Source organism: Ctenopharyngodon idella, chromosome 20 (assembly GCF_019924925.1).
Source record: "Ctenopharyngodon idella isolate HZGC_01 chromosome 20, HZGC01, whole genome shotgun sequence".
Classification (NCBI taxonomy): Eukaryota; Metazoa; Chordata; class Actinopteri; order Cypriniformes; family Xenocyprididae; genus Ctenopharyngodon; species Ctenopharyngodon idella.
Genome location: NC_067239.1, coordinates 31,505,605 through 31,518,370, shown reverse-complemented (window position 1 = coordinate 31,518,370; position 12,766 = coordinate 31,505,605). Strand labels below are relative to the sequence as shown.

Here is a 12,766-nt window from a genome sequence, read left to right as displayed (position 1 = left end):
AAAGGGTCATTCCTGGTATTCGGTGCCTTTTGGGCATCAAAAAATGTAGAAAATCAAACATCTGAAAAATTATTTTAGTAAAACTCGGGTAAATAAATTTAACCATTTATTAAACAAAATCAATGAAATGGTAGATCAGAAATGTCCACCCTGTTAGGGACAAATGAACAACAGTTTGCACATTTTCTTAGACAACTCATGTCCCTTTGTGCCTTTTTAAATCAGTAGTAAATTATTAGAAAATATATATTAGGCTATGTGCGTATGAATTGTACTTTCTCACAAATGCTTCATTTTACATTTTTCGTTTTCAGATACAAATGCCTTGAAGACATTTTTGTTAACTTTTTAAAGTAGTACATTATAAATACTACAATAAATTTTCACACTCACTGAATTATTAGTATATTTTTGGTATTTTCATGAAATTGTTGTAAAGAAAACTGTTTAACAGAGTGGACTAAGTAATAACAGTGGACAAAATAATAACAGAGTGGTCTAAGTAATAACAGGGTGGACTAACTAAGCAATAACAAGGCAGACAAAATAATAACAGAGTGGACTAAGTAATAACAGGGTGGACAAAATAATAACAGAGTGGACTAAGTAATAACAGGGTGGACAAAATAATAACAGAGTGGTCTATGTAATAACAGGATGGGTTTACTAAGTAATAACAGGGTGGACAAAATAATAGAGTGGACTAAGTAATAACTGGGTGGATTAACTAAGTGATAACAGGGTGGACAAAATAACAACAGAGTGGTCTAAATAATAATAGGGTGGACTAACTAAGTAATAACAGGGTGGACAAGTGGTATAAAAAAAATGGATGATTTCCTATCTCTCACAACCAATTACAATATAACTTTTGTAATATTGTAATTGGTTTTGGATTTTGATAGGAAGCAATATATAAAACAATACCAACTTTGGTATTGTTTTACAATCTTCAACTTTGGACATAAATTACTTTCATAATCACTATGTTCACTCTCAGTGTACAAGCCTAAATTAAATCTATTCATTATATAAAGTGATTGAGTCTCTTCAGAAAATTTGGACTAAACCGCTTGATTCATATGGATTGGTTTTACTATTTCTTTATAAACTTTTTTAATCCTCAAAGTGTCAGTTGAATAGCTGTAAAGGAAGGGACAGAAATCTCAGATTTCATCAAAAAGGTCTTCATTTGTGTTCTGAAGATGAATGAAGGTCTTACGAGTTTTGAACGACACAAGGGTGAGTAAATGATGACAGATGATTTTCATTTTTGGGTGAACTACCCCATTAAGGGAAGCATTTCTATAACAGATGTTTAGAAATATTCTCAACTTTATTAATTATAATTGGCCATTTAAACCTTGACAAAAAAATTGACAGTTACTGTTACATGAGGAGGTCATTTTTTTTAATGTTAATTTTATCAAACTAACACCATAAATTATCCCAGAATGTTGCTGCTATTTTATAATGATATCATCAAGTAATACGATTTACATGAAAATATACTGCCTAATAGTAATGACTTAAGTATAGTTTCATCTGTAAGCTTATATAAATTTGTGCATTAATTAAACTGTTATTTAATTGCTCTGTTCTGGTGCACTAATTGTAATTTCACAGTATTCTTTGAGGAACTGATAGTGAAAACATTGAAGGCAACGGAGAGCCTCCTCCAGTTCATCTGATGGCATCAGCACACACAACCTAAAACACACACACGGCGACAGGGTGTTGAGTGTGTGTGTGTGTGTGTGTGTGTAGACTGCATGTCTAAAAAGGTCACTGTACCTAAAGTGGCAGCAGCTCCGTGAATGTGTGTGATCTTCACTGAACCCGACACACACACCCTGATCCTCCAACAACCTCCTGCTGTACAACAACCCCACAGACTGCACACACACACACACACACACACACACACACACCTTAAAGAAAGAATTCACCCTCACGTCATTCCAAACTTGTATCACTTTCTGTCTTCCAAGGAACAAAAAGAAGATATTGTACAGAATGTTCAAGCTGCTCTTTTACAAAAAGTTTTACGTTTTTAATTGAAAATGGTGTTGTGTAAACGGCCCCCAAGCCTTCAGTTCTTGCTCTCTCATTAAGGTTATATTAGTTGTGTAGTGTTCTCGTTCTCTGAGTGTTTGTTAAAAGTGTTATTTCTCGTTCATTCTGCATCACACATCTTCCTTTGGGATTTAACTACATGGCAACCCCATGACGAGTGTGTGTGTGTCTGTTTGTACCTGTGCATTTGTCACAGCTGAGTGAGGAAAAGTCAGGTGCGGATAGATGAAGATTCCGCTCTGAACTGACAGACAGCTGAATCCCGGAAGATCATTAATGACCTTGACAGCCCTGGAAACGTTACACTTCAGAGTCATTAGCCTAGATGCCACCTCCTAAACACACACATTTAAAATATACATATTAACTGTACACATTAAATAATGTTTAATCAGTCCTTTACAGTTGTGTCTGTAAAGAGTCTATCCTATTCTAAATAATTACATGTTTTATTAATAATAATCATATTAAATAATCAATAATCATATTATTAAACAAGTAATAAGAAGGTGGACTAAGTAATAACAGGATGGACAAAATAATAACAGAGTGGACTAAGTAATAACAGGGTAGACTAAGTAATAACAAGGTAGACAAAATAATAGAGTGGACTATGTAATAATAGGGTGGACTAAAGTAATAACAGGGTGGACAAAATAATAACAGAATGGACTACGTAATAATAGGGTGGACTAACTAAGAAATAACAGGGTGTACAAAATAATAACAGAGTGGACTAAGTAATAACAGGGTGGACAAAATAACAGAGTGGACTAAGTAATAACAGGGTGGACAAAATAACAGTGGACTAAGTAATAACAGGGTGGACAAAATAACAGAGTGGACTAAGTAATAACAGGGTGGACAAAATAACAGAGTGGACTAAGTAATAACAGGGTGGACTAAGTAATAACAGGGTGGACAAAATAACAGAGTGGACTAAGTAATAACGGTAGACAAAATAAAAACAGTGGACTACGTAATAATAGGGTGGACTAGCTAAGTAATAACAGGGTAGACAAAATAATAGAGTGGACTAAGTAATAAGAGGGTGGACTAACTAAGTAATAACGGTGGACAAAATAATAACAGGGTGGACTAACTAAGTAATAACAGGGTAGACAAAATAATAGAGTGGACTAAGTAATAAGAGGGTGGACTAACTAAGTAATAACGGTGGACAAAATAATAACAGGGTGGACTAAGTAATAACAGGGTGGACTCATTTAATCATATTAAATAATCAATAATCATATTATTAAACAATTCTTAAAAATAAATCATATTATTAAACAATGTAATTTATAAAACAATGTGTTTTAGCATGTACCTCTGTGTATAAAGTGTAGGAAGGTTCTCCAGGATGGGGCGGATCAGCCATGACATCGAGAGCGATCTGACCAATCACAGGAGGGCACAAATCTCCTGTCAGAAGAACCTCAGTGTATAACATTACAGCTGGATCGACGTTCACCAGCTCCATATAACCCGTCCTGAAACCACATCTATACAAACACATTGAACAACATTGAATTAGCAGTCTTTTTAGAGACTTCCCATTGACTTTTACTGTTTTTAAATTAAAGTCATTATAGACTAACATAATACTTAACATTAAATCAAAATGGACATTGTTAGGTTTTTGTTAGTAAAATTGTTAGTAAATGTTAGAAGAAGAAAAAAAGGTAAGAAGATAACCATGTCAATTTTAGTTTGGTTTTATTAGCTCTGATATAATAAAAGATTAACTTGAAAAACTCACTCTCCCATGATGCCGTTGGAGAGCGAATGGAGCGAGGCCAGCTGAACGCTCTCAGAATAAGGGGCTCCCATCTCAGCCAGAACACGCTTATAGGACACGAACTCTGAGCCGTCCGCAAAAACCGTGTTCTGATAAACCTGCAACACATAAAAATCATAATTACCAAGAAAACAAACATGACCAAATCAGATATTGAAGATTACACTCTAAACATTTACCTCGTTGACCAACAAGAAAAGTTCTTCATCGGCAGCGAAGCGAATCACATCCTCGATAGACTCCCTGCTCTGGACGTGCCCTATAAAACCCACACAATCAACCTACATATATTTATATGACAATTGATCAGTTCACTTACAAAAACTACCATGGTATTTACCATAGTTCTTTGTGGTGACACTTTGTGGTATTTTTCATTGGATTATCACTCCGTTAAAAAAAAGTTTATTTAAGTGTGCATTAGTATCTATTAGTTTCACTCTACTGTTTATGTACTTCTCAGAAACATACTTAAAATTAGACTTAAGTATATGTTCTTAATCTTTTGATCGAGATATACTTAAGTATTCTAAGTATACTTGGCTTGTAGTTGTGTTTACACTTTTGTTTTTTTAGCATATTAAATACTTTTCCACGTTTTTTACATACTGTCTTAAGTATGTAGAGAAAACTCACAAGTATACTTGCAGTATAATACACTAGTAGTTTACTAAGAGTATACTGCAAAGTGTACTTTCATAAACTAAAAATGTGCTACAAATATTTAACTAGTAAACTATCAGTATATTATAAGTTCACTTGTATTATAGTTGCAGTACAAACAAAAAACGTAGTTGTAAACTATTCAAAGTTTACTACTGTTACACTTAAAGTAGTATACTTAGTATACTTAGGCCAGTTTAGTCCCTAGTAGTACTGAAATAGTACACTTACAAGTATACATGGATATTAATATACTTACTACAGAAAGTATACTTAAAAATATACCTGAACTTTACTTACGTATACGTAATAAAATGAACTTGAAGTGTGCTTATGTTTTGTAAGTGTATAATTACACTGACCTTTTAAACTACTTTTAACACTTCATCGTGTTAAACGTGTCACATGACCAAGAAGAACCGCAAAATTATTTTAATGAAATGCTCTATTGGAAACTTAATTATATTGACCCGTACCTGTAGGGTCGCCAGGGTTACTGATATAAATTGCCCGTGGAGAGCACCGCCCTCTCGACGCCTGGATGGCTCTGTTAAGCTCCGCCCTCTCCACGCTCCACCCACACTGCTCTTGCAGCCGATAGGGCACCGGAACCACGGCCATCCTCTCCAGGAGGCGTGTCAGAGTGTGAGGGGCGGGGTCTGGGATCATAACCGCAGACACGCCCTCTGACTGACACAGCAGTCGCATCATCACCTGCGCACAATCATGTCTCTAATCACCAACTGAAGCACTTACAACATAAACGAATGGTTCTGGATCGTACCATCAAACCTCTCTGAGTCTCAACAGTGATGAAGACTTGCTCTGGACTGGATGGGATGCCTCCATCCCGCAGAGAAATGGACTCTGCTATAGTGTTTCTCACGTACATCGATCCACAGGACTCAGTGTACGAACCTGAAGAGTGAAGCGACCAGACAGCCAATCACATTGTGAGCCTCACAGGTCACATGACCGCATTAGTAGACAGTGGCTGTTTTCACAGTTTTTACTGTATTTTTGAAAATAAATAAATGCAGCTTTGGTGAGCAGAAGAGACTTCTCTCAAAAACAGTAAAAAATCATACTGACCCCAAACTTTTGAGGTGTAGTGTGTATGTAATATATATTATAACTATCACAATTTCACACAAAAACAATCTCACCGATACTGCCTCCATCAAAGTGACGGAGTAACACCTGAGCTCTGAGACGAGCGTCAGGAGGAAGAGTGTCGCTCTGCAGGAGACTGGGATACAAACATCCGGCTATGACCTGAAACAAGTCAAAACAGCAAGAAAAAAGAAACGTGACTTGATTTAAAAGAAAAGGATGTTGTTACATATTGATGAAAGATTATGAGGAGAAACATTTTCTTCTTTAGATTAACATACACTGATCAATCATTTACAATTTCCTCATCGCAGCTATTCTGGGACGATTACAACGGGACGTTCTGCTCTACAAAACCAAAGTGCAGGACACATTGTGCTCATTTGCAATTCAGCCAGTATAATCATATGTTCGATATATAACTTATTTAAGCAACAATTAACAAAACGTCAGACCTGTCTAACAAAGGTTATTGGCTTCATTCCAGCGTTGTGAGAGTCTCCAGAACTCAAATCCAGAACCTTCTTGAAGGACACGCTCATATTCATCCCCTGTGAAAGGACAGATGTGACGTTTAAAATTATAATGATATACTTTTCAAATGATCTGAGCTGCTCTTCACATTCATTTTATATCTCTGTACTCTTACTGGATGACAAACAGTGACTCATTTGCATCTGTTTTTACTTCCTCGATTTCACTAATTAAAATTAATAAATAAAAGAAATTATTATTAATAATTATTATAAAATATAGTATTTCAATATTATGTATTACAAATTATATTATATATAATATTTTAATATTTTATAATGATATTTCATATTTTATTATTATTAAAGGGTTAGTTCACCCAAAAATGAAAATAATGTCATTTATTACTCACCCTCATGCCGTTCCACGCCCGTAAGACCTTCGTTCATCTTCGGAACACAAATTAAGATATTTTTGATGAAATCCAATGGCTCAGTGAGGCCTCCATAGCCAGCAATGACATTTCCTCTCTCAAGATCCATTAATGTACTAAAAACATATTTAAATTAGTTCATGTGAGTACAGTGGTTCAATATTAATATTATAAAGTGACAAGAATATTTTTGGTGCGCCAAAAAAAACAAAATAACTTATATAGTGATGGTCGATTTCAAAACACTGCTTCATGAAGCTTCGGAGCGTTATGAATCAGCGTATCGAATCAGCGGTTCGGAGCGCCAAAGTCACGTGATTTCAGCAGTTTGGCGGTTTGACACGCGATCCGAATCATGATTCGATACGCTGATTCATAACGCTCCGAATCTTCATGAAGCAGTGTTTTGAAATCGGCCATCACTATATAAGTTATTTTGTTTTTTTTGGCGCACCAAAAATATTCTCGTGGCTTTATAATATTAATATTGAACCACTGTACTCACATGAACTGACTTAATTATGTTTTTAGTACATTAATGGATCTTGAGAGAGGAAATGTCATTGCTGGCTATGCAGGCCTCACTGAGCCATCGGATTTCAACAAAAATATCTTAATTTGTGTTCTGAAGATTAACGAAGGTGTGGAACGACATGAGGGTGAGTAATAAATGACATTATTTTCAATTTTCGGTGAACTAACCCTTTAACATTAATAATTTTATTTTAGGAGAAACATCTGAGTCAAAGTTGATACCGAAAGGAAGCATAACTGAGAACTCAAGTATAAAATAACAATATCTGTGCACATTTACATAAACTCCTATATCTACATAACTAATAATAAATGAAGAAAAACTTCAATATTTTCATAAAAGATTATTAGAGCCCCCCCACCCCATAATTTTAACATTGTAATATTTTACTGTAAATGTATATAAAATTATGCTGTATCAGATAAAATAATTTCCACTAAAAATGGTAATTCATACTTTTTCTTTCCAAAAACATATATTTTACAATAAAATTTCATGTCGTTAATGCATAAATAATATTAATAGTTAATAAAAATACAACAACTGTTCATTGTTAGTTCATGTCAGCTCAGGTCAGGTAAATTACGTTAAAAGATACAACTTTTGATTTTAATAATGTATTAGTACATTTTGGAATTAACATTAAAATGCTTTTATACTTTATTATGTCTTTCTCACAGTAAATCTTCAATTATTCTCCTTTCTTTTCCATTTTTTTTCTTTTATGTTAATAATACCCATGCCATCACTGACCAAAATGAAATAGACAATAAATACACAATAAATACATATTTTTACATCTCCAAAAAGAAAATTAACTTTTCACATATTTATATCATGCACTTTTAACTACACTTTTAAGACATAACGCCTAAAAAAATATTTATCATTAAGATAATACATAAACCCTTTTATGCAATAGGCTATCAAAAAATGTGTTCATGTTAACTAAAGTAAAACTTGTGTGTTTTTCACCTGTTTATTGACGCGAGTCTCTTCCTCAGCTGATGATGGTCTGTTAGTCTTCTTCAAAGCAGACATGTCTTCGGGTGTCTTCTGTCCACGTCCTTCTGGCAAACAGGTCAGTGTGGCTCTCTCACTCCGTTAATATATGACTGCATTAACTTCTGCGGTCCATGAGCTCAGTGTCCCAGTAAAGGTGCCTTTAAACCAATGATGATAACTATAACGATAATGACACTGAAACATTATCGTTAGAATCGCTTTCAGAACGATTTTTTTTTTCCAGCGGATGAACGATAAAAACATTAACAGCCAATCAGAATCCATCATGCTTTAAGAGCGCGAGCATTTAAAGCGACAGACGACAAAACTGCAGCGCGTGCTAATAATAAACAGATTGATAGTGCGTTTGTGTGTACACTGATATGGTTATCTTTATAGTTATCATTCTTGGTGTGAACGGGCCTTAAAGGGTTAGTTCACCCAAAAATGAAAATTAACAAAATTAACAAATTAATATATTTTTGATGAAGTCCGAGAGCTTTCTGTCTCTCCATAGAGATCCAACGCAACTACCACTCCAAGGTCCGGAAAGGTACGAAAAAGACATCATTAAAGTGCTCCATGTGACTCCAGTGGCTTAAACTCAATTTTATGAAGCAAAGTGAGTGCTTTGCTTGTGCAAAAAAACATAATTTACCACTTTATTTACAAAATAATATTATCCAAAGCATGTTCACACAACAATGCCAGTTCTCATGTGAACACAAAACACAAGCGTCGTGATGCTTTCACGAACACTCGCATATGGAAGGCCAAAAGGGCCAAAAACACGTGAATTTTAACACGTCAACAACACGTTAAATACGTGTATATTATATCATAATAATCAGCGTGTTAAATACATGTATTTGACGTGTATTTCACGCGTGAAATACGTGTGAAATACGCATTAAAAATCTGTTTGAACGTGTTAGTGTGATTGGCTGCTGAAAACTTGGGTCAAACCATTTCTGTGAGCTTAAGGGGGTGTACCATTCATTTACTAGGATGCCACCATTTAACATGCTAGATCAGCTTATTCAGCTTATCTTTTTATTTTGTCTTTTTTTTGTATAACCTATAGAAATAATATATTGAAATAGCTGTTTTATGAAAAAATAGATTTAATCTTTTTTTTTTTTTCAAACGCGTAACCCTTACTGACAATAAAATGCAGCATTATAAACTCACTGAATCTGAGTATGCTCTCTCTCAGCCATAGGACCTGCAAAGTTTTTTCTCTGGTGTGTGTTGGGGTGGGACACATAGGCTAGCTGAAGAAGACTGGTGTGTGACTAGAGATGATAGACCAGCAAAGTTTTGTTCAAAAGAAATAGTGCAGGTTAGTCATACACAAATACAATTTTAAACTGATAATAATGTACAATGCTCTGTGTGTGTCTGTGTCAGAACATTTAAGCCATTAGTTGACTAATCACATTTATAATTATTTAATTTCTTAAATACTGGAGAGAATAAACCATAATAATGAGCGTTTACGTAATATAGGCTATATAGCACTCAAGCGCACGCATAAATCTCGCCATAAAGAACTGGCAAAAATAATGATTATGAATGTGACAAAAAACAGCAAGGAGACATTTTAATTGTTTATTAATGAACTAATGTTTTCTGAATCAGTGTCGGCTGCAAAGATGTTGACATTGCTGACTCTCATCATCTCCGCAGAGTTGCACATTTCATTCGGATTAGGCCTACATAATCAGAGAGTAGCCTATTTCTTTTCGTTTTGAATTAGCTTTCTATAGATATATTTCTCATGTCTGCGAGGCAAGCAGTCTATACGTTGAGTTTAGGTTCATTTAGCCAATAAGGCATGCTCCAGTTCACGTGCAAGTGATCGCGCCGGCGCCTCCATGTCAGGATTAAATTGTCTGCTATATTTGCTTCTTATTCATTAAATCCAGGCAACTGGTTGATGGAGATTGATTAAAAGTAAGATACAATTTTTACAAAACGAAAATCACTTTAAAGAAAGGCTTTCTACAAAACAAAACTTAATGAAGTGGTCAAAATCATGTCTGACCCACTCATTGTCTCTCGATATATTGCGCATCTTATGATGTTTTGCAGTCGCAGTCAGAAAGCGCATCCTGATTGCTTTATTTTACAAAAGCACGACATTTTGTTGTTATTGTGAGTATAGGTTAAATACGTTTGAAATACACATATTTAACGTGTTGTTGATGTGGTAAAATTCACATGTTTTTGGCCCTTTTGGCCTTCCATACGTATTTAATGCGTTGATTTACATAATATACTGCATGATGTATGATAGACACATAATCAGTTATGAATGACGTTAATACTTTACTGGAGAACTGTATGTAGTTTCAGACAATCTACTATCGTACACATTCGGGGCTGATACTGACGTCATAACTAAGGATACCTGTTAGGTACAAATGCGATTAAGGTATAACTAAGAACATATAATCAATGTTCTACATCCCCTTTCTTTAGTAATCTCTCATCAGTTTATAACAACAAATAGCCACATCAACTCAAAATCAAAGCATGTATAACCAAATATGCTATTGGCACTTAAAGTGTCACGTTTTATGAACAAATGAAACTCAGAACATTTCACTCCTAATGATTTAACAGTCTCTCAAAAATGCTAAACCATTTCTTAGCAGCTCTCTGGATATACTTTGGGTTTGGTCTTGAGATTCTGCCTGATCGAGTCACATAAAGCTTTTTTTCAGATTCTTTGGAAGGTACAGTGACCTCTGATGTTAATTTAGAGTCGGTAGATGTCACCTGTGCACTTGTGTGGTCTGAAAGGAAACTTTGGTCTTGTCTTGGTGTACAAACTTTTGGGTGATCTGCAGCGTTGTGTTCATCATTTTGTGGTGGCAAAGTTTCTGGGACAGGCGAGATGTGTCTACGATTCCTTCTATAATCCCTCCCCTCTGATTCCACCACATACAATCTTGGAGAAGAGGGGAGAGACAGATTATGTATTGCGTACACCAAACAGGAGACGTCATAAACGGGTCTGTCATATCAATATGTTAAAAGCTTACCATACCAGAGATGACAGGGAGTCACTTAGGGAGAAGGAAGACGATTCTGTCCGTCCAGTAGGGGTTGCTTGTAACAAGAGTTAATTTGTGGAGGAGCGAGATAATGTGGAAGGCTTATTGGAGTTCGATACCCCATTGTTATCTGCTAGATTGTCTAATTCTGAAACTTTAGCCAATTTGTCAAGTTTCTTAGCACATCTTAACACTGATCAGAGGGAGGATATCGTTAAGCTCCTTAGCAAGTTTTCTTCTATACTGGGGGATATTCCTACACTTACCAATGTTTTACAGCATGACATCAATGTAGGGGAGGCCCAAGCCGATTAAGCAACACCCTTATAGAGTTAACTTTATTAAAAGAGCTGCAATGAAGAAAGAAACTCAGTATCTATTGGAGAAGGGTTTAGCCAGTCCTATAGTTAGTTAATGGAGTTCGCCATGTCTATTGGTACAAAAGTCAGATGGTGCCGCACGCTTTTGTACAGATTTTGTACAGATTCCTGCGGATTCCTTTGTTTCAACAAGAAGTCCAGGACCTCCAGCAGAAAAATAGGCCCACAACATTAAAGATCCAGCAGTATATTTAACCGTGGGCATGGGGTACTTTTTATCCATGTGTGCACCAAACCCATCTGGTGGGTTGGCTGCCAAAAAGCTCTTTTTTAGTTTCATCTGACCATAGAAGCTGGTCCCGTTTGAAGCTTCAGTCGTGTCTGACAACTGAATATGCTGGAGATTGTTTCTGGATGAGAGAAGAGGATTTTTCTTGAAACCCTCCCGAACAACTTGTGGGGATGTAGGTGCTGTTTGATAATTTTTTTTTTTTAGGCTTTCTGACCCCAAGACTCAACTAATCTCTGCAATTCTCCAGCTGTGATTCTCTGAGAGTCTTTGGCCACTCAAACTTTCCTACCTACTTGGCTAGGTTGGTTCTATCAAACATGTATATGTTTGTTTTTAAAGGGTGTGGGTGTTACGTCCCGTATTGTTTTCTCCTTCTCTTTCACTATCTCACCTCACAGGTCCTGTGATTGGACGACGTTTCTGCCAGTCATCGGATCCACGTGCCATCTCGAGAACCAATCAGATGCTAGTGGGCGCGTATAAAGACCCGGATGCGGATTCCTTTGTTTTCTCGCCTGCGTTTGCTCTTGCTTGCTCTTGTTTGCCCTTGCTTAGTTTCATTTTGATTTAGTTATTGTGTGTTAGTTTTCTTCTGTTTGAACTTTACTCCTCATGACGCTGTATTGAGTTTATGGTGTGACTCGACTCTCAGTTTACCAGAGTTTATTCAAGTCCTTCTCCGATACATAGTGATGGGACCAGGTTAGTATGTCACGTGACTTACATCTTACAGCACATAGAGTAAAGTTATTTAAACACACTAGGTTATGAGCGGGTGCCAATTTATGTATTTATGTTTATTAGGTAGTGTAGTTAGCGGTGTTCTACACTATTTTCCTGTTTTCTTTTGTTAGCTTAGCGTTTGTGTTGGGGTTTAGTTAACGTGTTTATGTTTTATTGATTTTTTTTCTTTAGCACCGCTCTTGTCCCTCGCTTTGTTATCGTTAATCCTTTACGTTTGTATATAATTTGTAAATAGGTATTTATTTGTT

General features: G+C 35.7%; 1 protein-coding gene across 1 annotated transcript; it reads right to left on the bottom strand.

Annotated features, from left to right (window-relative positions):
* Positions 1–93: 93 nt before the first annotated feature.
* Positions 94–11,757, bottom strand: LOC127502342 (alanine aminotransferase 2-like). Its single transcript, XM_051875242.1, has 12 exons — positions 10,885–11,757; positions 8,071–8,258; positions 6,109–6,204; positions 5,707–5,815; positions 5,325–5,458; positions 5,017–5,254; positions 4,057–4,136; positions 3,839–3,975; positions 3,407–3,581; positions 2,256–2,411; positions 1,795–1,895; positions 94–1,710 (listed from the first exon to the last, which is right to left on the bottom strand). Exons 2-12 carry the CDS (start codon positions 8,134–8,136, stop codon positions 1,587–1,589), a joined length of 1,416 nt encoding a protein of 471 aa, XP_051731202.1. The 5' UTR covers positions 8,137–8,258; positions 10,885–11,757; the 3' UTR covers positions 94–1,586.
* Positions 11,758–12,766: the final 1,009 nt, after the last annotated feature.

Bases quoted from the DNA above. Each gene is read 5' to 3' on its own strand.
- LOC127502342 (XM_051875242.1), bottom strand. From the start codon at position 8,136: ATGTCTGCTTTGAAGAAGACTAACAGACCATCATCAGCTGAGGAAGAG. The intron at 5,816-6,108 runs GTCTGACGTTTT...GACTTGTTTCAG, and splicing joins CAATAACCTTTGTTAGACAG to GTCATAGCCGGATGTTTGTA. The intron at 5,255-5,324 runs GTACGATCCAGA...GATTGTGCGCAG, and splicing joins AGACTCAGAGAGGTTTGATG to GTGATGATGCGACTGCTGTG.